Genomic DNA, 24,641 nt, shown 5'->3' on the forward strand with positions numbered 1-24,641 from the left:
TAGCTTGGACATATAATGCACTTGGAGTTTTCTTTGCCTGCTCAGATTTTGGTTTATTTACTTTCTGAAACGAGTGCTAATTCTGTGTGGAAAATGCAGTTGAGGTAGATTTTATTTTATTTTTTTAAATCCTTCTGCTTTTCTAATTGAAGGAAATAATTCTTGGAGTAGAAATTCAGTCACTAGCAGAGCCATGCACTGTAATACCTTCCTTTCTTTTCCCAAAACCTCTTGCAAGTTTTTGTGAAGTCCCTTACTATTGGTTTTTCCTTAGCTGGCTGGATGGTTAAGAGCATAATTTTTAAAGAGTACAAATAAAGAATATAAATAAAAGAGTATAAATAAAAGAGTATAAACTGTGTCCCTGCTATAATAGAGAAGTGCAATAGGGACACCTAGGAAGGGAAGGCTGCTGGTGGCTCTGGAATAGCACAGGATCCTGCAGAACACACCCAGCCAGGGTCTTTGTAGAGCTGCTGGTTCATACAGGCAGGTGGGAAGGAGAGCTGGTTAAAACCCTTCATTTCAGTGCAGCTGATTTCTCGCTCACACAGGGATTAGGAAGGATGTTCTTCCAGCTGAGTTTCTGTTTGGCTGTTTCTCTCAGGGAGCCGGTTCCCAAACACCAGCACCAGCTCTGCTCCAGCTGACAGGCTGGGGCTGCTCCTGCCCTCCTGGCCCTCCACTGTGTTCCCCAGCAGTGATCCAAGGAGATCCTCACTGTGGGATTCAGGTGTGTGCCTCTGCCTCTGGTGGCAGTGGACTGAGTTTTGTATTGGTAGTGCTTTGCTCCGTTGTCTCTCCAGAGGTCTGAGGGATCCCTGATGTTTTGGAAGGGAGGAGCCAGACAGGTATGTTGCAAGAAGGAAAAGGTGTTTGGAGGCTTAGCAGTGATTATGGATAATTATGGACATCCCTGCTCAGGGGAAGTGTGAGCACCACAGGTAACAGAAGAGGTGAAGATTGAAAGTTTACCTCTCTCAAAGCAAAGTGGGGATGAAGGCACATGTAGGATGAAGCCAAAAGGAACTGCCAGAAAAAAAATAGAGCAAAAAGAAATGTTTCCGCAAAACAAACCATTTTGGTGAATAATAAATTCTTGAGAAAATATGTCTCTGCCTGAGCCCTTATTTTTCTTTATAATAAATCATTATAAAATAAACCTTGTGACATTCACCGTTCTCTACAATGGGCTGAATTGAAAAGAGCTGTGTTCTTTTCTGTATGATTTTGAGAGCCCTGAGGGTCCCTCAGAGAAAGAAACAACATTATTGTCATGTAGATTTCTCTTCTTTTCTTCAAAATTTCCGAGATTCCATGAATCCCTTGCAACAGGGTAACTCTACTTTTTTCCTTTTTTAAGACTTTCTCCAGCAGTGCCTGTGTGGTGGCTTTATTGCAATCTTCACCTTTCTTATGGAATTTTGTAAGTTTTCAGAGCTAAGTGTGGCTGCTGTGGCATGCAGACAGTACTAAGCTTTCGTGTTAGCACTCAGCTTACTTTATTGTTTTTCCTGCTCATTTAGAGCTTAATATGTATGAAAGGAAAAAAAAAAAAGAGAGATGATGAAGTTTGTTCTTATCTGTTTTGTATTTTGTGGTAGTATCTGGTGGCCTCTGGTAGGTCAGATTTCTATACAAATGTTGCCCCACAAAATTTATAACTGAAAGGCCTAAAGATGGTAAATGAATGACAGGATAGTGAGGAGAATGGGATTAAAAAAAAATAAGTGATGCGGGTGCCTTACTGCTGAACTACTCAAATAATTTGATTTTGTTCAGGTACAGTGGTCTCAACTTCAGAGTTACTTGGAGGGAGGATTAGCACCATATAAGTTCTGAGTTAGGTGCTAGAAATACAGTGTTGCTCTTTGAGAAAATAACGCCTTATTAGACAATTACCAAATAAATTTTCTTTAGTGAAATTGTTAAAATATTTAATATCTTGGGGAACTGACCTCGGACTATACTCAGAAACACCAGTTTCCTTCAGCATCAGGTAGTGCCCAGTTACACGGAGTGCAGGAGCAGCAATGCTCAGGCCTTTCAATAGAATTTTACAATCTCTTTTAGTCTAAAGGTATGAAGTGCCAAAAAAACTGGCACATGACCTAGAAAAACAAATTGGTCAGTGTGGTTCTTTCACTGGTACTGCCTGTATAGACAGAATAATTTTCTTAGAGACATTTAAAGCCTATGAAATCCCCCTTTATATATCAGAAGTCTTTAAAAGTATCTAAGATTTTTTTTTATGCCAACAATACATGAGAGAATCCTGGATGTGTGTGACACCTTTTAGAAAGTGTCTTTGTCTTTATCTATCCTTACAGTACCTGTGTGCTAGGGAAGTGTCATGATCCCTATTTTAAAGATGGGAACAGAAGACACAGGGAGACTTAAAAGTAGATTTATAAAGGTGTTTTGACTTCTAAAGGTGCAGTAAAATGTGCAGTAGGACTTTCAAGAGGGCTTAATTGCATCTTTAGCAGCTTAAAAGCAACTGGGCGGCTTACAACGTATATGAAGCAGAGACAGGAATAGGTCTTCTGAGTATAGTTCTTCAACCATTGGGTGGCCCTTCCAGGGTGGATTGATTTTGGAAAAAAAAGTATTACTTCATCCTTCACTGTTGTTCAGTATTGCTGCTTCAATGGACGTGGAAGCATTGAGTTATTGTTGCTGGAAATAAGTGAAGAGCTTTTGTTTATGAACTTTCTCCAGATGATGTTTTGACACACCGGAGGTTTTTCTCTAACAGTTTTTTCATACTGGCAGACTCTCAGACATGATTCTTTCCCACAAATATTCATTTTCCACAGGGCAAACAGGGGCAAAAAATTGTACCTAAAATTCAGAAAGAAAATTCAGTCATGGTAGGAGTCTTGGGACTGTCCTGTGCAGGGCCAGGAGCTGGACTTCGATGATCCTTATGGATCTGTTCCAAATCAGAATATTCTATGATTCATTCAGATCTATCACTCCCCGACCAGCTGTGGGCTCATGACCAGTGCATTCACATCTCAGTTAAACTTTTCAAATTTTTGTGTGTGTTCCAGTATGTTTTGTTTCCTAAGGAATGTGTTGCTGTAACAGGATACACTGATGTAAAAGAGACCATAAGGGTAAAACTGGCATTACTGTCAGGAAAGCTTTGTTACAAAGCCAAAACTGGGGTTCTGGTCTGTGCTTTGGTAAGAGCTTCCAAGGGTTGAGGAGCTCAGCTCTCAGAGGTCCTTTCCTTATCTGTCTTCTTCCTCTGCTGCTGACAAACCAGTTGAGCTCTATAAAAGGTGCTTCCAGTGACAACTTCCCTCCTGGCCACAGTGTGCATTTGCAACATGCAGTTTTATTACTGCATATAGTACTTTAATGCAGCTGTATGTAGATCCAGATGTCTTTCATCATTCCTGAACCTGCCCCGCTGTAACCAAAGTAACCAAAAAGACACCAACATTTTCCCTGTTACCTTCCAATGCTTACACTTTTTGCAGGAAAACAGGAAGAAGGATATTAAAATATACATGTATATCACATGCACATTTTTTTCTTCATGTACTCTGTTCCTTTAAGTTATTAAGTTACACATTATACATACTGTTTAAAAAAAAATCAGTTTTGCTCAAGAAGTAGTAAAGAAACTATTGGTGCTCTGCCAGTCATCTGCAGTTTAGCATCACATTTTGCAATACAACTCTATGGTGTTTCATTTCTGTTTCAAGTTGTGGTTGGCTATGGAAGCACTAAGAATGGAAATATTACAGGTGTTCAGGCTAATTGTAAGTCAAACCAAAGATTTGGCCCCACTTGTATGTAGTATTGCTATAAATGATAGTATCTATAAACCTGCTTGGCTTAAACTAGTGCAAGTGAAATTGTAACATGATATATGCAGTAGATGTGTTTTTGATAAAATTGCTGAAGATTTTTTATGCATTCCTATAATGCTGTGAGGTATCTAGTGTTCATATATATGCATGTCTGAATAGATATAGGTTGATAAAATATAATGACCGAGCTGAAAAGTATTCTGCATTAAAATGCATGAAATGTACCTGTAACAGCACTTTCAGGTGCACACTACCTATACCCTACACCATTTCCACACGCAGTGTGTGTGTGTGTGCTCGTGTGCACACACGTGCCCACGTGTGCACGTGGAGCTCTGTCTTCTCGTGGTCCCCAGTGTGCAGTTTATAGTTCGGAGAGAAATCATCCTCCATCATTCGTCACTGCTGAGCTGCAGCAGACCAGGCCAGCACATCATTTGTTAACAGCGACAAAGCTGCGCTCATAAACGCCGACATGTTACATTAATTTATAGGCACTGAGTGACTTATTAAATGTGACGTGTGAAATATAACAGGGCCCGGTATGGATGATTAGGTTTTGGGCTTTGAATTGTTGACAAGGCAGGGGTAATGAATTGCGGGACACAAGCTAGTATGTTTCCCCCTCATTAGTCAGTATTAGCTGCATTAATAGTAATAATTGGATATATTCATCATTTAAAATGTTTTAATAAATGTTTGGACAGCACCTGATCTAGGCTGTCAAATATTAGACTGGAAGGTTTGTGATGGGAGAAAAATTATGCCATTCCTTCTGCAGAGATTTATACAGCCTAAGGGGTGCCATTTGCCAACGTCCTGGAAGAGGTAACGGGTGGAGATAGTTTGGAAAAAGACAGTGCAACAAGAGAGAAATCAGCCTTTATTGCATTTCAGGAAGACATTTCCATTTTATTCTGAAGACTTTTTGGTCCTGAGCTCAGGTCTCCAAGGCAAAGTCTCAGCTGGTTATTTCTGGCCCCACGCCAACCTCAGATTAGAGCTTCACAAAAGGTGTGCATGTTGCCTCCTGAATTTCTGTTTCATTCCTTCCCTACTGCAGACTGAATGTTGCCCAGAGCTCAGGAACTTTCCAATTTGGGGTTTTGGCTTGGAGTCATCATTACTTTGAGCTATTAACATATTTAAAATTCCAGAAATTTTTCTGCCTGGACATTTTAAAAGCATGTTGCTCTATGGGATGAAGGCAGGGCATTTCTGTGGGTGTTCTACCAGCTCTGCTTCCCTTCTTGGTTTCTGTATCTCTAATGCATTATTGCCTATAATTCAACACAAAGATTCCTGTGATAAAGGAAAAGAAATATTTTTTTTCCTCATTATTTTGTGATCTTTGGAATTGGAATTTAAAAAATAACCTAAAAGTGTTACCAAGGAATTCAGACAGGAATTCACTCTTGCTTTAAAAGTGACATGTAAGTGAAAATTCTAAATGACCAGATGGAGATCAAGAAGACCATGTCCAGTTGCAAAAAAAAAAAAAAAAAAAATCAGTTCCGAACTTGTGAGACATCAGTTTGCTGTAATGTGTTATGTAATGAAACCCATTTTTTAAAAGCAACCTTCAGGATATAAAAAAGCAACAGCACATGGAGTTATTGGCACTGCATCACTAGACTGACAATTTTTTATTTTAAAAGAAGAGTCCTCTAAGGAAAAGCCTCACTAGTGTGGGAAGCAGTGTTTGGTGACTCAGTAGGAGGTTTACTTCCCTTTCAGATGCTGCTGAAGAGGTGTCACACTAGGGAATGCTGCGTTCCTGGAGGTGCTGTCTTTCAGGAGAGACACAAAGTCAAGTGTCTGACCACCTGTAGTTGTAATAAGTCCCAAGACACTGAAAGGATGAAAGTTTTCTCCTCAGTGTCCTTGCTAGTTCCAAGTAGCTGCTTGTACTGAGCACTGGGAATCTTTAAGATGAAGGGATCTTCACGCTCTCCTAAATACAATGAGCCAAAGCTCTTTATATTCATGAACTTACTCTGTGTAAAAAGTTTCTGGAGCGCTCAGAAGGTGCCAAGGCTAAAGCTGGCTGTAGATAGGCAACACTGCAGCTCCAGGATGGCAGAAAAGCTTCACTGCAGGAGTTGGAACAGTGCAATAATTTTGTACTTGTTGCAGTTATTCTCCACAGTGGAGGAAATCTTTGAGGGTAGAAACATGGTCATTCAGTTGTAATCAGAATGAGTCATACTTCCCAACTTGGAGTAATGTTATTTCATTTAATAGACACCAAAGTCACATAGAACTTGTATGTGATAATGTACATTTCCTACTGATTTTGAATCAAGCACTGAGCACTATATTGTCAGGGTTGTCTGTTAGTTGGTGGTTATTTTTGACAAGTTGATCTGAGGGTATTTTAGCATGTTGTCTAACACATAAGTATCTGCTCATAAGTTTGTCATTGGCACTTCACAGTATTTCTTCAAACTCCCTCTTGATTTTTATTTGGAGATTAAAGAGGGGTTTAAAACTTAGGATCATAGAATCATTAGAGTTGGAAAAGATCTCCAAGATCACTGAGTCCAACCTTTGACTGAACACAATCCTGTCAAATAAACCACAGCACTGAGTGCCACGTCCAGTCCTTTCTTGAACACCTCCAGGGATGGTGACTCCACTGCCTCCCTGGACAGCCCCTTCCAACACTTAATTACCCTTTCAGTGAAGAAATTCTTCCTGATTTCCAATCTGAACATTCCCTGGTGCAGCTTGAGGCCATTTCCTCCCTGGTTAGCCAGGAAGGATAATAAATGATGGGGAGAGTGGCTTGGGGAGCTCTTCCACCAGTTCCTTCAGTACCCTAACTTGATATTGTATGTTCAGCTAGTGAGGTTCATTGAGCCTTTAGGCACATGACTGTGGGTTTATTTCCTGAACTAGTTAACTCTGGGCCTGGAGTCTCAACTAGAAAAGATAAAAATTTGTGTTTTCTCTAGCTTTATATTAATATCTCTGAGATCAGACCCTGATCTTGTCATCACATTGTTTAGCCAGTCGTCTGAAAGGCTTTCAGCCTTTTAATTAGTGAAATGTATGTATTAAAGAAATGATAACATGTTTTAAGTTACCTATTATGCAATTATGTCTTTAGTGGGACTTTATCAGAGCTACAGACATGAGTGAAAGAAGAACAATCAATATTCAGTACTCACGTTGAGTTCTTGATGAATTTAAGCTACTGTCTAGTTAAAAAGATTTTGGGTGAAATTTGCTGGTGATGTTTCCATTACTGAGGAATTATTTTTTTTCCAGGGAGGTGATAGAGGGGGAGCAGCTGTAAGGTTTTTTCTGATGCTTTTTACTCTTTGCCAGTTGCCAGCACAATTGCTCTCAAAAGAAGAACAATAGAACATAAAATAGAACTAAAGAGTAAAAGGTTGTTAAGTTGTAAGTACTTCCTACTCCATTGAATTGTAACTTTCATTGGTAAGATGTAGATGAACAACAACTTTTATCTTTCTGCCCTGACTGCTTGGCAAGGCTCCTTAACTGCTCATTGTAAACCTTTTTTTCCATTGCTGATGCTGTCCTCTGCAGTGATACAGAAAAGTAATAATTCTGCAGTGCTGATATAGTACTTTGTAGACCCTCATGTTCTGTGTTTTGTGGCTGTAAATCCTACTGATCACAGGTATCATCCCTGCTTTCACACAGAAAGGCATCTCGGTGACACAACTAGATTGTTATTACAGCCAGCTCATGTTCTTACCTTGCTCCAGTTCTCACTTGTCCCCAGCATCCTGATCTGAATTCTGCTCCAGTTTTGGGGTTTTGTCCTTCAGCTTGGGTACCCTCACTGGATGATAGCTTGAAGGGCAGAGAAAATATTCTTATTAGCTGGATCACCTTTCCCGACTGGTGCAAGAGATAACTTTGTAGCTATAGGCTACAATGCCTTTTCCACATCTCTCTGGCACAGAAGAGTGCATCAGCAAAAGTCTTTTTCCTACATATTCAAGGCTCATTGCTTTAAGAAAAGCTCTGAAGTACTTAATCCAAAACTTGTGATATAAGCAGATATGATTGGATTCTACATGTCTGCTGCCGAGGTCATTATTTCTAAGGTTAATTAAGCTCTTTCAATGTCATGTTAAAGGTAGGAGACATATGCAATATTTATTGATGACATCTCCAGCGTTACATATACTGTGATCCTCTTGCCTAGCACATCAGAAACTCTCTTTTACCCTTCCTCTTTAAGTCTTTCCCCTCCAGTGGTGAATCTCAATGAATTTTACAGTGTCTGGGTTGCTTGCCCCTACAGACACGAAAAGATCTGCAGCATTTTATACCTGAAGCCATTTCAGGATTCCCTGCAAGTACCCCTGGAATATCTTCTCTTGTTGAACCACTGCGTGCACAACTCAAACAAAGTGCCTCCGCCTTTCCACAAAACAGCCTTTTGCTTCCTTCCAGCACTCAAAATAGCCACTATACTCCGGATCCAGTGCTCACTGCCAGAGCTCCCTGCTGCAAAGGAAACGAAGGCTTTATTCTCTTAAATATCATGAAACAATGGGAACCCCTGAATGGAATGTCCAGCTTGTGGGCAGGAGCTGAAGGCAGCACTTGACTTTCTTCCACATTTTTGCACTTGATCTCTTCTTGTATAAATACAAATATACATTTGCATTTTTTTTTTCTGGACAGCTAATTATAGACTTACCCTACTAGTTTATTTAAAAGATTCCTTTTAATTGTTTTTTTTTTTCCTTTTTATTCAAGAGAACCAAGAAAGGTTATTACAAAAAGTAAAATCACATCTCCCAGCGGCATCTCTTGTTAGACTGTTCTTTGTCACTCTGACCAGGTTCCCAGTTTAGTTTAGTTTTTAATTTATTAAAAGTTAGCTTTCAATAACTTTAAGTTATTGTGAATTTTTTTCTCCCTCACATAAGGTCCTTCACTGCTGCTACTTTACTTGAAGCGAACATTTAATTTGTTCTTTGAAACCCAAGTTGTCTTAGGAGGGGATGCAACCAATCTCTCACCATACTGACGCTTCCCAAATACTTTTCTTTAATCACTGAGATGGGTCAGGTGAGGTAAGTTCCACCCAGCTTCACAGCAGGATTGTGTGAACTGGAGATTTACAGTCACATTTCTAAATTGTCCATCATTGTTGCAGTTCTCCTGAGGATTTAGTGATGCAAAAACTGAGACTGGAGTGTCAGTCCAGCAGTAAATCCCACAGTCTTGCAAGGTATATCTTGCTGGTGGTGAGGCAGTGGAGCAGCTGCAGCCAAGAGCCCCTGAGCTTGTCCAGAGTCAGCATCTCGTGGTCACACTTCTGCACATGTGTAAAGTTTCTGTTGCATTTCTCTGGGGCTGGAAACTCCTAGGGTTGTGTATTTTTAGTGTTTTTGAGACATGAATTAACTCAATAATCACTTTCTTCATTTCTTATGTTCTTCTGATTCATTACTGGTGTACACTACACGTTATTGTAAATAAGAGGTCTAGTGGCATCTTTCTTTGTTGTTTCTCACTCTTCAGGCCATCAGTCCTGCACATAAATCTGGTGAAAAATAATTTCCATGTCAGTCTAAACAGACCTCTTGGCTTTTTTTCTTAATTTTTTTTTTTAACATAAAGCACTTTCCACTTAAAAAAAAAATGAAAAAAAATCTTGAGAACAAACCCGAGCAGGTTCTGAGCCAGGTCTCAGGAGAGAACACTGTTGTTACACCATGTCTACACCTGGTGTAAGCGTTCCAGGATGCATCTGTTCAGGTGGGGTTTGAGTAGCACTTCATGTCTGTTTGTGCAGAAAATTTTCTCAGTGCTTTAGAGGCTCAGACTCTGCCAGAGGGTATAATGCACATGTCCTTTAAACAGCCTCACCCTCTGGGTTTTGAAGGTTTGGGCAATAGAGCTGGTGTGTCGACGTTATTTAAGGATATTGTTGGTGTCAGGTTGTTTGAGGAATCACTGATTATTGTATTTGCGAGCAGATTGCACACAATTTTATGTGCAGGTGATTTGCATGTGCCTGATCCAGGGAAAGGTGGGAAATGTGTTTCCCACACGTGAAACAGTCACCATGTGAATCTTTATAACTTTCTCAGGAAGGCTGATGAAAGAAACATGTCATCAGCACCCTCAGCTCAAGGTGACACGTTTTAGGGTCCCATGCTTGCTGTGAGAAAAGCAGCTTCAGATGGCTGGATTAGCACTGCTCTCCAACACACCCTGACTTTGATACTGCTGCTGCTTTTTGGTGACCATGCTAAAGTTACAGGAGTTTACCTTGAGGTAGCAGGCAACCAAATACTCATATCGTGTTGCAATAACAGTAATGCTGTTATCTGTCATCACTTACACTGAACAGAGGTTCTTTTAGGAAAAGTATGACTCTGGCAGGGCTGCTAATTCAGTGGCATTGTGTGAACTATGATGGACCACAGAGCTGGTTTATAGTTTTTTTTCCCAGCGACTGAAGTCTAACGTCTTTAGTAAAAATTAAAAATAGTTAACCCGCTTTTATGCCCTGGTATTTGAGGAGTGAAACAGGAGTGAAATAAGGAAAGAGTGAAGGAAAAGTGGTTAAACTGAAACAAATCGATAAAATATTGGGGTTTTTGCTAAATAAATCAGGATAAATTCTGTTGGTCGTGGAACTGTACTCACTTGATAATGAAATACTTCAATACTGGAAAGTCTGTCACAATTTCAGCTAAAGCATTGGCCCGTCAGCTCGTAAAGAGCAATCTGTGATTTAAAATATGCAAAGAAAGGCAGAGCTGGGAGGTTTCTGTGCTATGTAAGCTGACAACTGAGCTGTGCACGGGGCTCAAGTGCTCCTCTGCTGATCTCACTGTGCTGTTCGTGGCAAGGCAGTGTACAGGGTGTGTGTACCTTCAGATTTCTTGGATCAAGCTGCCATAAACCAAATACATGGTATATATTCTGCACACAGATGGTGTAAAGTCCTTCCAACTTTTTTGGTTTTATGTGATATGAAGGTAGCTGCAGTTCAAATTTGATAAATTTTTAGATAATAGAGCTGGGCACAAGTAAGGAGATATAGGAAAATTCAGATTTTTTTTTACTACTTTAAGGAAAAAAAAAACTAAAAAGTCAGACCTGGGGGCAAAATTAAATTACAGAAAACTGAGCACTCAAACCTGCCTCTGGACTATTCTTAATTCTGTTTCATGATGTTGTCTTTTGATGGTGTTATCTCTTTCTTTTCTTATTAAAAGTCTGGGAAAATAAACCAAAACAGTCTCGCTGGGATTTTAACTCACTCATGGGAGAAAATGCCAAACACACTTTCCCAAACTACTCTAAATTTCTCTGATGCATTATAACTCAGTATCACAGAGCTGGAGAAGTCCAGAAGATGCAAGATGAAAAATTGATATGCTGTGCTTCGCTGTGCAGAACACACAGACCTGAGGAAGAGTGACTGGGAACACTTGCTGAAGCGAGCAATGTGTAATTTAGGGCTGGTTTGGGCAGTCCTGCCTCCTGATTTGGTGATTATGTGGGTGCCTCCTCAGCTATTTGCTGTGCTGAGCTGAGTATTTACTGTATTGATAACAACAAACCCTGGCAGTGCTGGAGCTCCAGGAGCCGGAGCAAAAATAACAGAGGAGACTGTTCTGTTTCTGTTATTATGGCACTGCCTGAAGAATCTCTGTCAACAGATTTCAGCTGCTTGAGGCTTATTCTCCTTGTCATGTTGCCTTTTTCCGGACCTTTTCTGCAGTTCAGGAAGAAGATATATATTCTCTAGTAAAATAAATAATTTTCCAGGCTTTGTGTTTAGGCTTTGTGTTTGTTTGTTTGTTTGTTTTGCAAACCAGTGAATTGTTTAACATCCCATAAATGCAAAAAGCATGTCTGAATTTGCTTCCATTTTAAATCAGTGAGAACTCTGAATCCACAGAGGGCAGATTTAGGATTTTTTTTTCTTAATTAGGATATTTGACAACTCAAGAGGTTATGTTTAGAAGAGAGTTAGATGGCTGTATCTGGCATTTAATTTCTCTTCTGCAGAATAAATTTCCTGTTGTAAAAATGCCACAAAAGGTAGCTACTGCTGTTTATTGACTAAAAAGCCAAGTGAAATCCAGCTGTGAACATGTGGGTAATAGGAGGTTTTCCCCATGCCTGTGTTTGATTTCCATGTGCAGCCTCATGTTGGTAAATATCAGTCTCAATTATTCTTTTGTGAATAAGGTACCTGACACAATCAGTGAGTTGTATGTGAAAAGGTCTAAGGGGAAAAAAACCCTAAAACCCAACAAAACCCCACTCCAAAATAGAAAACTGCAACAGTAGACTTGTTAATAATATGAATTTTCATACCTTAAATACTAAGGAATTCCCCCCCCCCCTTTCTCTTATTAGTAGAGCTGGGTTAAACTCAGGCATTCTATAGTGTAGGAAATTCCATTATTTTGTCAATTTTTCACTGGCAAAGGGGAATAAAAAAGTGCTTCTTAAAGTAAAGTTTTAAAATGCGGAAAAATTAAAGAAATTATGGTTCAAGAAAAAAATATTTTAGCTTATTTTTTTAATAAGTTTGGAATTTTCCATTGTAAGATAGGAGTTTTGATTAGAAGAGTCAACTTGAAAAGGAAAAAACCCAACTTTATCCTTCTGAAATTTCTAAGGAGGTATTTCATAGAATTGTAGAATCATAGAAAGGTTTGGGTTGGAAGGGATCTTAAAAATCATCTCATTCCAACCCCCTGCCATGGGCAGGGACACCTTCCATTAGACCAGGGTGCTCCAAGCCTTGTCCAACGTGTCCTTAAACACTTCCAGGGATGGGGCAGCCACAGCTTCTCTGGGCAACCTGTGCCAGGGCCTCACCACCCTCACAGGGAAGAATTTTTTCCCAATATCTAATCTAAACCCTCTCTCTCTACCTTTTGATTATTTACTTTTCCAAGTTGCATTACATTAAGCAACACATTTTCTCTATATTTTTATTTTAGTGGTAAATTACTAACTAGATCAAGTTACCAGTAGGTGCAGGAGAAGTTACTGATTGAGAAAGAGAGAAGTGTGTGAAAGGCGCAGAGAAAACCCTGAAGAAGCAAAACATAACAGAGTCAGTACACACAGGGCTTACTCTTGGATGGGCTTTGATACTTCCTGATATGCTATGTTTTCACCACAGCTAAAATACCCATCAGATGTTGTTTGAGACAACTGTATTTGTAGTATCACGTAGGCTGACAGCAGAGCTGGGTCTGCGAGGTGCTGAAGTATGTGAGTAGTAGCTTTGTCTCCATCAGTACTGCTTATGTATTTAAATTTATGCACATATTTAGTACTCTGCTGAATTGGTGTGCCGTACAGAATGGGCATGCAATCCTTTTATCTGATGGAAAGTTGCTAATTGTCCCCGTGGCCCATGTATTTTGGTTTTACTAATTTTACAAACCCACATATACTTAGTGCTGTGTTTCATCCAGGAGTCTAAAGTTGCCCTTTTTCTCTCAAATGTGTTTATACCTCAGAAAAGGTGTGTTTTGTCAATTTTGTTTGCCCTAGCCAGGTTTAAGTTGTATAACCAGCACTCACTCTCTGGATAGCCACTGGTCTGGCTGACCTTGGCAGCATGACAGCTGTCGTATTTTCACATGGAGGAACTGTTCTTGAACAACTTCTCCAATGTATCAGGAACAAACAAGCTTTTCTTCAGCATCAGGAATGCAGCACGTCTTCTTTCCAACTATTTTTTTCTCCTTCCACAGACCTATTTATTGTGGCAATGGCAAGAAAATCCTCCTGCTAAACCTTCATGTTTGAGTTCCTTTAAATTCAGGGGAGTGACAGAAGAGCAAACGTTGATCATGTCAGAGCCTGCTTTCTTTAATTTAACTCTTCAGTTATTTTTAATTAACATGGGTACTAATTTGTAGTGGCAAGAAAAGTATGAGGGGAAAATCCTTTTACATCTTCATTGCTAGAATTTCCATTTCTCCTGTGTATTTAATTTAAATCCCTGTGGTAGTTAGCAGTGGCAAAGGGTGGGATGCTGCTGGGGAGGGTGTTGCAGAAACCCAAAGGTCTTGCAGTGTGATGGGCAGTATGGGCAGCAGTGAGTGGCAGGGAGGATTTTATACAAGTGGAGTGACCTCCAGCTGGTAGTGTGCTCGCTAGATCTGTCAGTGGAATGAGGGGAATCCAAGGATGGAAGGAGCAGGGGCAAGAAGGGAGCTGGTGTCAGGAGTTGGAAGCAGCAGCATGGGAAGGCAGCTGTGGCAATCAGGGATGGGGTAGAGTTCCTCCTTAGCAGAAAGTAGAGGCACCAAACTCTTTGAGGGAATGCAGCAGTTTTATTAAAAAAAAAACCAACTTCATCCCCAAAAAGGAATTTTCTGTCAAATTGAGAGAAAAGGGGAGAACACTCCCAGAACAGCCAATAACCCATTTGTTAGAGCCTGGCAGAGAAAAGTTCACATTAATTTGGGGCCTGATTCAGACTGGGAGTTTGTATTTAGCTGAAGGTTGTATTTCTACACTGGACCTTGCAGTTACTCAGAGATTTGTTGTAGTGCAGTGCCATGGCGTGGATTAACTGCTCAGCAACTTCACTCCTTGAGTAGTTTTTGCAGCCCACACTGAGCTGCATCTTAGCACACCTAAATGCAATCTAAAATTAACTGGTTTTCCCCAAAACTTCACTCCCATACCCTCCAACCTTGTGTCTGTAGGATAAGGGGTGGAGCATGGACCTCTTTGGCTTAATACCTGTGAAAGTTTGTGTGTTTCTGAATTGAGCTGAATCACATGGAGCTGGCTTGTATTTCTCTGCTCCATATGCACAAATGCTTTTCACACCAGGGATGTTAGTTGTCAGGAAGGGAGTCAGAAAGTATGTTTTGGTTGATTCATGCAAAAAAAATAAACCTTCAATGGTAGCAATAAATATAATTGATGACTGAGTCTTGTGTGGCAGAAGAGTGGGTATTCAGCAATCACATAAGTTTGGAAAGAGAGTTAAAGTTGAAGATTTTATTGAGACTCCTGTGTTTTGCACATTTTTTTCATCTTCAAAATGAATTTCAGACCCCAGTAGTTAGTATTAATGCTATATATCCTCTGTGGTTACTAATAATGCTATACAGCCCTGCCAAATGTGGAGAAAGAATTGAAAAAAATAACCCTCAGTGAAGAAGTTAGATGCAAACAAACGGGGATAGAGGTTTATACTTCCAAAGAGCTCAGTTCTGTTGGCACTTCTCCTGGACCAGTCCTGTCAATCTAAATCTGAACTATTTGCAGAGTGAAGTGTTGCTAATGAGCAAGGCTGGCAGGACCGGACTTGAGGTGTTGAAGGCACCTGAACAAGCAGTTTGAAGCAGGAACCAAGAGACTGGGCTGAACCCCATGAATCAAAATGCTTTGCTCTACCCTTGTCTTAATCTGTTCTCATCCACCTTCCTGCCAAAGTGGGGGGAGACCGTCAGCCGGCGCGTGCTGTGCCAGCTTGGGAGCCGCTCGGCTCTCGCCTGGATCAGTGTGGGATGCTTTTGTGTAGCCGGGGGGACTCCAGCTCTGGTGTGTTCCTAAACAAAGTGCAGCCTATAGTTTGTTTTGTCTTTCAGTGGAATTAAAATACAGCGCTTGGCAGAATGTGTTGTGTAAACTGGTGACTTTTTGCTTAAAATGCAGTGAGTGAACTTGGCTGTGTTAGCTTGGGGTTCCTCTGAAAACAGTTATTTTTTCAAGTTAATTTTTTTCTGGAGTTGGTTTAATTCAAAGGAAGTTTTGTTTGCTTGCTGGCTTGCCTGAGGTTTTTTGGTAGGTTTAAACAGATGAGCTTCATTTCTTCTGCAGTTTATTTTGGTGACACTTCTGTAGCCTTTGGGGGATATAGCACAGTGCAAATGGAGTTAGACTTTGAAAGTTTGGGTTAGAGTTTTGCAGAACCCAAAAGCCAACTCTTGTATTTTCTAGTGATTTTCCAAGCCTTTGAATTGGCATGAGCTCAAACTTTATAAAGGGAGGGAAGGCCCAGTGTTTCTCCAGAGAGCTTCACAAAGAGCTTTCGATTTTTTAGGGGGGGGGCCTTGAATCAACCCACCAACCCTCATTACCCATCACTTGTGTGCTATGCAAAGCCAAACCATGAAGGTGCTTCCCACGTTTGCATGGCTGACACTGCCTGTCACCACAGATATTTCTAACTATTGCATGTCCCAGCTCCCCCTGGAGCCAAGGTGTTGCTCCGGGGCTGCAGCAGACAGGAGGAAAGCTGCTGGGCTTGGAACTCAGCGAAGCCGCCAAAATCCCCCGGTAAACCCAGGGCAGCGCCAGCTTCTCCCCAAAGAGTGAGTGGCTCTGAGAGGTTTTGCCACATAAGGGGCTGTTCGAGGCTGTAGGCACCAGCTGACAGGGATGTCTTTGCCTCCCAACAGATGGCCAGGCTTTTTATTTCAGCGAGCAATGTTGCGCAGAGGGGTGGTCTCTGGATCCTGCCAGCGTTTCACAAGACAGGGCCAGCTTAGGGCAAGAGGGATCTGATGTCTGTGCCCTTCATAGCTTGTGAGCTAAATGACGAGCTGTTGACAGGAAAGCCATCATCTGAAGTGTAAGATCCTGAATTCTCCCCACTTTTCGTTTTTCTTTGGCGGAATTAATGCCCTATTTGCTTGTCTCTCAAAATCCATTCTGGCACGAGCACAAACCCTCGCCTGGTGGCAAGCAGTTGTCTGGATTCGAGATGCCAAGATTTGTGCTGACAGCTCCTTCTACACAATCTGAGTCAGGCTGTCACAGCTGGCCATTAGAGGCTTAAAAAGACACATACAACAAATAGCACCACCTTTGCGTTGTTGAATATCAAAAGCTGCTTGATGAGAAAATGCAATGACTAACACTGTTCTTTATTTTAGTGTAAACAAACACTGTCTCCAAACCCCTGTTCAAGTGTGGTGGCTGTTTATTTTGTGTTGATTGCTTGCTCTTATTTAGAAGCTCAGGTCTAGAAGGGACTCCCTGGGTCAGGAGATCCAGTCCTTGATAATCCCAAGCATCACATTTTATAATCCTTCTAAATTACCTTGCATTTCTTTAATGAAAATAGTCCCTTGAAGTTTCAATTTGTCCTTGTAGCCATTTGTCTAGTATGATTTTTTTGACATGGAGCAGCAAGCACCAAAACTTGCCTTGTTGGGGGGCAGCATCACAATTAGAGCAGGGCAAAGAATGCTGCTCATCAAAAACGGATTTTCTGAAGCTGTTTACCCTGCAGTATTGCCTTTCTTGGTGGCAGTCTGTGCAAATTCTGCTGACCTAGTGTTCAGTTTGGGTGCTAAAGGAAGGATGCTTTCAGATTGAATGTAAAACTCAATCCCACTCCTGGATATGGGAACAGGGCAGATTAACTTCTGCTTAGTCACTGGTGGTTATTGCATGTGTAATGCTGCTGTCTGGTTACACTGGGGTTTGAACTTGCTGCAGGATTAAACTTTGCATGGCTGAGCTTTAGTAGACCTTAGTCTGTAGTTTATTTTGGACAAAAGGCTGATAAACTTTGGCTTTCAGGGAGGAAGCCTGGAATCTGAGACCCACTATTATTCATTGACTTGTCTTTATGAGTTTACAGTCCACTGATGCATAACACTGAAGGAAATATTTTCAGTGAAATGTTTGCTTTTTTCTTTGGCTTTGTAAAATGCAATGTCTTTTCTTAGAGTTATATGTCAGGGTCATATAGCTACTTCAGTGAACTGTGTATGGTCAGGAAATAGACTGCTTTAAAAATATTTCATTTTTCCATGAAGTCAGTCTTTTAACCAAGACTTCCCCCCTTCTCCTCTCAGGGATTTGGGCTCCCACTAGCCACTATTTGAGCATTAATTTTATTCACAAAGAGGGTTTAATCATGGAAGGGAGATTTCAACTGTATGGAACATTTTCAGTATTTTTGTATTAAATCAAAATTTGCACATGACAGTGAACTTGTAAAACAAAACCTCGTTTATACATAAGGGAACTTTCATATCTGACATTTTCTGTCCTCTTTTTGCTGTGCTGAATTATGTGTCTGTTCCTTGCTGCTCTGGATGGCACAGGGAGCCTGGCCATTTAGTGTGGTAGAGGGACTGACTGCAAAATTTAATGGCTCTGACACAACAGAAACATGAAATTAATGCTTAATAAATAATAAATAGTAATAATTAGTAAATATTTAGGGCGTGCTTATATGTTTTGCTAGATTGGGGCCCATGCAAGCTCCACTTCCTCTTTGGATGGTCAGTGGGATGATTTGTCTGAGTTGGGAATACGAACATAAATAAGTCTTTGTTGGACCAAATGTACAGATGTCACATAGTAATACTGTTTATAAGACTGTTTATAAGACATTAATGTCCGTTTCTCTTTATCCACAGGTTCTTCTTGAAATTTTTCCTCAAATGTAACCAAAATTGCCTAAAAAATGCAGGAAACCCTCGAGACATGCGTCGATTCCAGGTCAGTCAGACATGCTTCCTCCTTTAAAAATCAGCAGCTGTTAGGGACAGAAGTACTTTGACCCAAACTAACCTGGTAATTCATTGGAAGATGCTAAAAACATAAGGTCACAAAATATTGCCTGAGGACTTCTTGTCACAGCAGAATTGGCAGGAAGTAGTTGGGTTTTCTTGCTCTGGACAAGAGAACTCTTGAAGATAATGTCATCTCCACTGGAAGGGAAAGCATGAAAAAAAATCAATCACTGTTGTTTTTTGGTTATGGGGCTCTGAGACATTCTTTTCTGCCTGGAGAACTATTTCCCTTCATGGAAACACTAAGTGAGCACCATGTTTATTGGAAGGGGCAGAAGAGGGTGTAAGAGCGATTAATAAAATCAGCAGTTACTCTTTAGCAGTGGTAAAGACTCAAACGTACATCAGTGGGATGAAGGTCCATCCCTGTAGTCAGAACTTGGAAAAAACTACCATTGAGTGTATCTTTCTTGGGATGTTTTGGTCTGGCATTTCCCCACTGCTGCAGCTTATGGCACTTGGGAGCTGCAGTATCAACACAGCTTCAGAAGACCAAAGACATTTTTTTATGCTACATCTATGTCCATGACTGCTTTTGGGATCAAGAACATTGCTGTCCCTTAGGAAGATAATCTGTACCTGCATTTTGGCAGTGCCAGCGGCAGTGTGAAATGGTGGCAATACTGAGAAATAGATGCTCCAACCTTTTTATTGAAGACATGATCCCTTAACTGTGACAATAATGCTTTATCTGAGTATATGCTGAATAAAAATATGGGGTAGAGAGTCAAAGGACCTCCTCTTTTGGTAGGAGGAGTGTATATAGCACAGGGAGAAAATGTGGTAGAGCCTGTCGGTGTGGCTTTGCCTCAGGGTACTGAGGAAGAAACAAGAGATTTGTTCCATAGACCACATGGGTCTCTAGAGGAAGACAACTCCAAAATACATTTGCTTTCTGTAGTGATTCAGGACCCCGTTTGCTTCTTTTCCAGCATTGTTGCACTTCAATAAAAGTGCTAAATGTTATGTAAATGACAATATTATTTATATGTGGAATGTCTTTTGTTGAACTGCTTAATTGCAGCAACGCTGGAAGGCAGAAGGGTGTTATTTGTCCCTGAGCATAGAAGTGCAGAAATGAGGAGATGTGGCCACAGGGATTAAATTAATCAGTATAAAAGCTAGTGTTACAAGGCAGAGCCCTCGGCTTCTCACCCCACACTCCTCCCTCCGTCATGTTTCTCCTGTGATTCGAGAGGGCATTATCACTGAGAGAGAAGGTGGAAAAAGGGCTCTCAGCAGCACAGGGGTTTAGTCCGAGCAGTCACCCCTGGGGCCTGTCAGAGCTTGCTTCACAACATGTACACTCTGCTGGGTTTGTGCTCGTCCAGGCTCGAGGCTGATTTTCATATGGTGATGCCTTTGCGTGTTCTCTCAGAACAGCAATCAGGAGCCTGTGTCAGCGGGTAGGTAGGACATAGGAAAGGTTGTTGATCTCTTGACTTGTAAAGACATTCTGTCATACAAACCCAGCTTCACAGCAGTTGAGCTTTCCATGTGTAAACAGAGACTGCTTAATTACACAGGTCATGTCAATTAGTGTGACCTTAGCATTTTCAAGAAATTAATCACTTTCAGCCGAGTGAACCACTCCTACTATAATACAGGGTGGTATTGAAGCTCACAGCATTCTGTTCAGTGCCCAGGCTTATTGTTTTACAATAGATGCTTTTGTTTCTTTCCTTTTTTTTTTTTTTAAAGTTTGAACTTGTTGCTCTTTTAGCAATAGACTTCTTAAAATAAAACAGCTGGACTCTACAGAGCCCAGGCTTCATTTATAATTTCTTAGGGTGAAAAGGACCAAGCATGCATATAGTATCTCAATGATATGATGCTCCTAGATGTTTGAGGCAATGTTGTGTAGGAATCAAGTGAAATCTGGGCCCCTGTGAAGTCAGTGGAGGGTTTGCTATCAGCTACCTTTGAAATGCTGCCAGTGACTTAGAAGGTCTCTGATGGTGATGTCAAAATTCTGGTTAAAAAACATAAAGATAAGGTATTTCCAGATAATTATTAAATAGTAGCATACTCGTTTTACACAAAACCCAGAGACTTTTCTTTCCTTCATTCCCCTATCTGTGCTGGACTTTGAAGCTGCCCAGAGATTTGTCCAACTTTTGACCATGGTCTGTCATACGTCAGTCCCCGGAGGTTGCTAGAAGTTCTTGGAACATAGCTTATGGTTTTGGTGGGAGAAGCAGTGAAGGGTCAAGGACATGAGTCTTGCACTATCTGAGGACCAGCCCTGCAGAAAATTTCCTTTCTGAGTCAATTTTAGGGCTGTTTTTTTTTCCCTGCAGCAGGGAATTGTCTGATTATCATGTGATATAATAGATGTTAAGAAAGTACAGGGAGGAGGCAGAGTGTGTGTTGATTCGGGTGACCTGTGTGTGAAACTTCATTCAGACTCACAAACAGAAATGAATTAGGAAGTTTTATCCTGAACTTTCTGTGCAAATGTGGGAGTGTGATAAGTCTAACATAAAAGCTGTTGTGGGCCTGGAAGGAAATAAATTTCTCTGTATGTCTGAGATGTCCAGGCATGTGACAACTGGAACAGTGTGGAGTGCCAGCAAAACTGCATGCTGGAGCAGTGCTGGCCCTGGCTGTGTTAGTTGTGTCTCTATTAGCAGAAGGAGACAGTCAGGGAGGAGAAGTCAAGTACTATGCAGGGACTCACACAGCTGAGTTGAGCTTTCAGCTGTGCTACAGACTCCCTGCTTGTCCTTGAGAAAATAATTTACTCTCTCTGTTTCACCAACCCAATTGCACAAAACATTTGGTGTTATCATGTATTATCACCTTTGTCCAGCCTTGCCTTTTTATTCCAGAAACCCCATCGAGCAGATACTCAGTCTGGTTTTACATTGTTCATCACAATAAGTCATCGTTCTTGGTGGGATGGGCTATAGCGCCCCAATCAGTTGTAATAATAATACTACTAAGTAGATGGTGTCATGGGTGAACTCTGCCCAGATTTTACTTTTCAGAACTAAAAACTCATTCATACAATCTAAACAGTTTTGTATGTTATTGTAATTAATGAAACCCAGGTGCCCTAGTTATCTTGTTGTTCTTGTTTTAGCACAACTGCTTGCAAACTGACACGTGTCGAGTTTTAATTTAGAGAAAACTTTTCAGGCTGTGTCACTGCATAAAACCCCAAACATTCACTTATTATGAAAACCTTGAAAGTCACTTAGAAATTGCCATGCTGTTTGATTCTGTTACCACAGCCTCTTCTGCAGCAGAGGCTGCTCGTTTGCCTCCATAGGATGCTGCCACTCATGTTTGAATTGAAGCCACTTGTGTCTTATTGCAAATTTGCATAAGAGACAGAGATGATGCTTCATGAATCCCAGATAATGGAATTTGGACATGCAAGGCTCCATCCCCAGAGAAGGGAAAGGCAAAAAAAAAAAAAAAAAAAAAGACTGGAAAATAGCAGTGAGAGCTGTGGCCCAATTCAACAAGGTAATTAAGTGCTCGGCCTGTCCTTGAGCACGTGAGCAAAATTACTGAGTGTATTATACTTATGTGCTTTAAGTTTGGCACCTTTTTGAGTATCTTGTTAAACACGTGATTTTTGGTTACTAGAATAAAGAAGTCAACACATTGCAGGAAGAGGTCACCAAGTGATGATGAAAATAAAGATGGGCTCAAGCCATTTACATCTTTCAGAAGAGTTGCTACCACTGGAGTTACAGGTTTAACACTAATGACATACTTCAAACCTGGAAATCATCTTAACCAGATTTTCTCTGCCTTTGCCACTGGATGCTGCGGACATTGCAAAAATATCAGGTCCTTCACCATACACTGGAGAAAATTGAAAGCACAAGGAACATGCTATGTCTTAATCAGTTAGCAAAGCTTAATGGGCTGTGGTTAAAAATGAGGAGTCGTGCAATGCTTAATTTTGACATATTAGGTGAGGTACTATACCAAATAAACAGGCCTAGTGCTAAACGTGGATAAATAGCTTGATCTCCAGGCTCCTGGTCTCTGAATATTAAAAAAAAAAAAACAACTAAGCCCCAAAGTATTCACAAACTGAACTATTTAATGGCAGGAGGAATAATTCACAGAGCTGGGATACATTACTGCGGTTGATAGTGCCAAGTTCATTGAAGAAAGTTGTAAACTGATGTGTTTCTTTCATACCTCTGTCTCCCCTGCTGTTGATACAGGATTTAAATTCAAAATCTATGAAGGGCTAAAGCTAAAGCTCAAAATCATTTTCCGTGTTTGCCTGTCCCAAATTAAAACTATGTTTTGTTGACAAAATTTGGAAAGGTTTGAGATTTGGCAGGCCTGGTTGTCCCTGTGCTTACATTAATGTGTCAGCACCTCATTAATCATTTATTAAACTGTAGTGTGCCTTTCCCTCTTGCTACAGTCTGTGTTTTAGGATGCCTCAGTGCCTATTCCACATATACTTTGGCTCTCCCCTCCCCCTAATTTTATGATTTCTCCACAAATTAGTTTTAGCATGTGCTTCAACTTGAACATATCCCAGTCATTTCAAAATCAAAATGAGGAGACTGTAGTATTTTTTTAGATTAAAAAAAATGAGTTGAACTTGTAAGTATGTTAAGTGCTCTGTAGCAATCCAAGTAGGTAACTGTGGCACACAATATTCAAGGTGCTTTTTTTCTCTGTTAATAATTGGAGGCATTAATATTTTGTTAGTGCCATATATGCTCAGTATTCCTCTATTAATGAGAATTTTCATTTAAGGAATTGAGCAGTAAGCGTGTGCTGCTTCTTACAGGTGCACTATGAATAATCTTTTATTCAAACAGACACATAAGAGGGTTTTTTTCTGCATTTCCTGCAACTGGAAACAGTTTCTCTTGGGGATTCCATTTATAGTTTCTTCTGCTAACGACACTGAAGAACCACACCAATGTGGTCTCTTTGTAGTAAATCAAACTCTCTGTTCAGGAGGGAGGTAGGAAGACAGTGTTAAGTAATTCAAAATATGTTGCATCAACAGTTTTGGAAACCTGGGAGGGGGAATTAAATGTAGATTTACTCACATAAAACCTTGCTAGGATTTTCTCCTCAAGTTCTTCCCTAGAAAGGTGCATGTATACCAACAGCTACTTAAATACAGAATTTTCACAGGTTTGAGAACTACCTTACTGTTAGTACTCTTGACTCATTATTTTTCTGGAATCCTATTTCTAGAAATGTTCAAAAGTTTCGGTTTCAGCTTCAGTGGGAAATCTGTGTGTACTTATAGCATTTTAGAACAGAGGAAAATATTTTATCTTGTAGCCATTGTTATTAATTGTAATTGTGCTAATTTTCATATGCATCTAATTAGACCTATAGAAGTAGATAAGAGCTAGCATAAGTCATGGAGCTGTGACAAGTGATGCCAAGGATTTGGCTCAAAATCCCAGTTTTTTTACAATGGTTGCAAGTGCACAAATAGAATTGCAAACCCTGAGCCACTTACTATAAGATCATATTTTATTGCAAATATCATAAACTTTATTCTATCCCTCAGGAACGCAACAGATAAATTACTTTTGAAATCCCTTTTGGAATTTTATATATAGGGCTTAGGGTTTTTTTCCCCTTAGTTTGATTTCAGAAAAACTTACCTGTAGTGTTTGGTACTTCCTTTTTCCAAAATTTCCATCTATAAGAGCTCTTGAATAATTTATTCTGTATTTTAATATCTTCCAGTTAAAACACATACAAAAATCTATTGCCTGGAATGCCATTCTGAGGGATAGGTTTAGGATCCTTTCAATGTAAACTATTCTCTTTTGTATTCCTCTTTTTAAAGACAAAGAGTTTGGAATGGGCTATGGGCAGTTTAACAGCTTTGCTTACTTTTTGAGTGTTTTAATCAGGGGCCAGAAATAGGTAGAAAATTTTTTCTTTCACTTTTTCTTCCCCCCCCAATCCAATTCAAGTGATGGAATTGAATAGTTGTAAGCGATCCTTTAAGTGTCCCCATTTGACCAACTTTGAGAGGCAGCAGCTTCCTGAGAGAGTTGAACCAATGTTTGCCAATCCTTGTAAAGCATTTCACCTCTTCAGAGGCTAAAGCCTCTCAAAACCAAGAACAATTAAAGCGAGAGCCTTTCAGAGCGACTGGGGAATTCAGCAAAATAAATCAGAAATCCTCTGCTGTGGCTCTGGAGGCTTGCCTCATTATAAGAGCAGATCTATTAGCCCCCTTGCCATTGTCTTTCATTTCTCAAGTGAGGTGATTCTAATTAAATTAATCTGCATGTCAATCTATCGGTGATCA

At 40.4% G+C, this 24,641-nt stretch overlaps 1 protein-coding gene across 8 annotated transcripts in view; it reads left to right on the top strand.

Moving 5' to 3' along the window:
* Nucleotides 1–24,641, top strand: part of EBF1 (EBF transcription factor 1) — a 272,939-nt gene that overhangs the window by 153,629 nt on the left and 94,669 nt on the right. For all 8 annotated transcript variants that reach the window (XM_032703203.1, XM_032703204.1, XM_032703205.1 and 5 more), the window contains exon 7: nucleotides 18,212–18,293. In XM_032703203.1, coding sequence (XP_032559094.1) covers nucleotides 18,212–18,293 — 82 coding nt within the window. The remainder of the gene's footprint in view (nucleotides 1–18,211; nucleotides 18,294–24,641) is intronic.

This window comes from Chiroxiphia lanceolata, chromosome 15 (genome assembly GCF_009829145.1).
Source record: "Chiroxiphia lanceolata isolate bChiLan1 chromosome 15, bChiLan1.pri, whole genome shotgun sequence".
Classification (NCBI taxonomy): domain Eukaryota; kingdom Metazoa; phylum Chordata; class Aves; order Passeriformes; family Pipridae; genus Chiroxiphia; species Chiroxiphia lanceolata.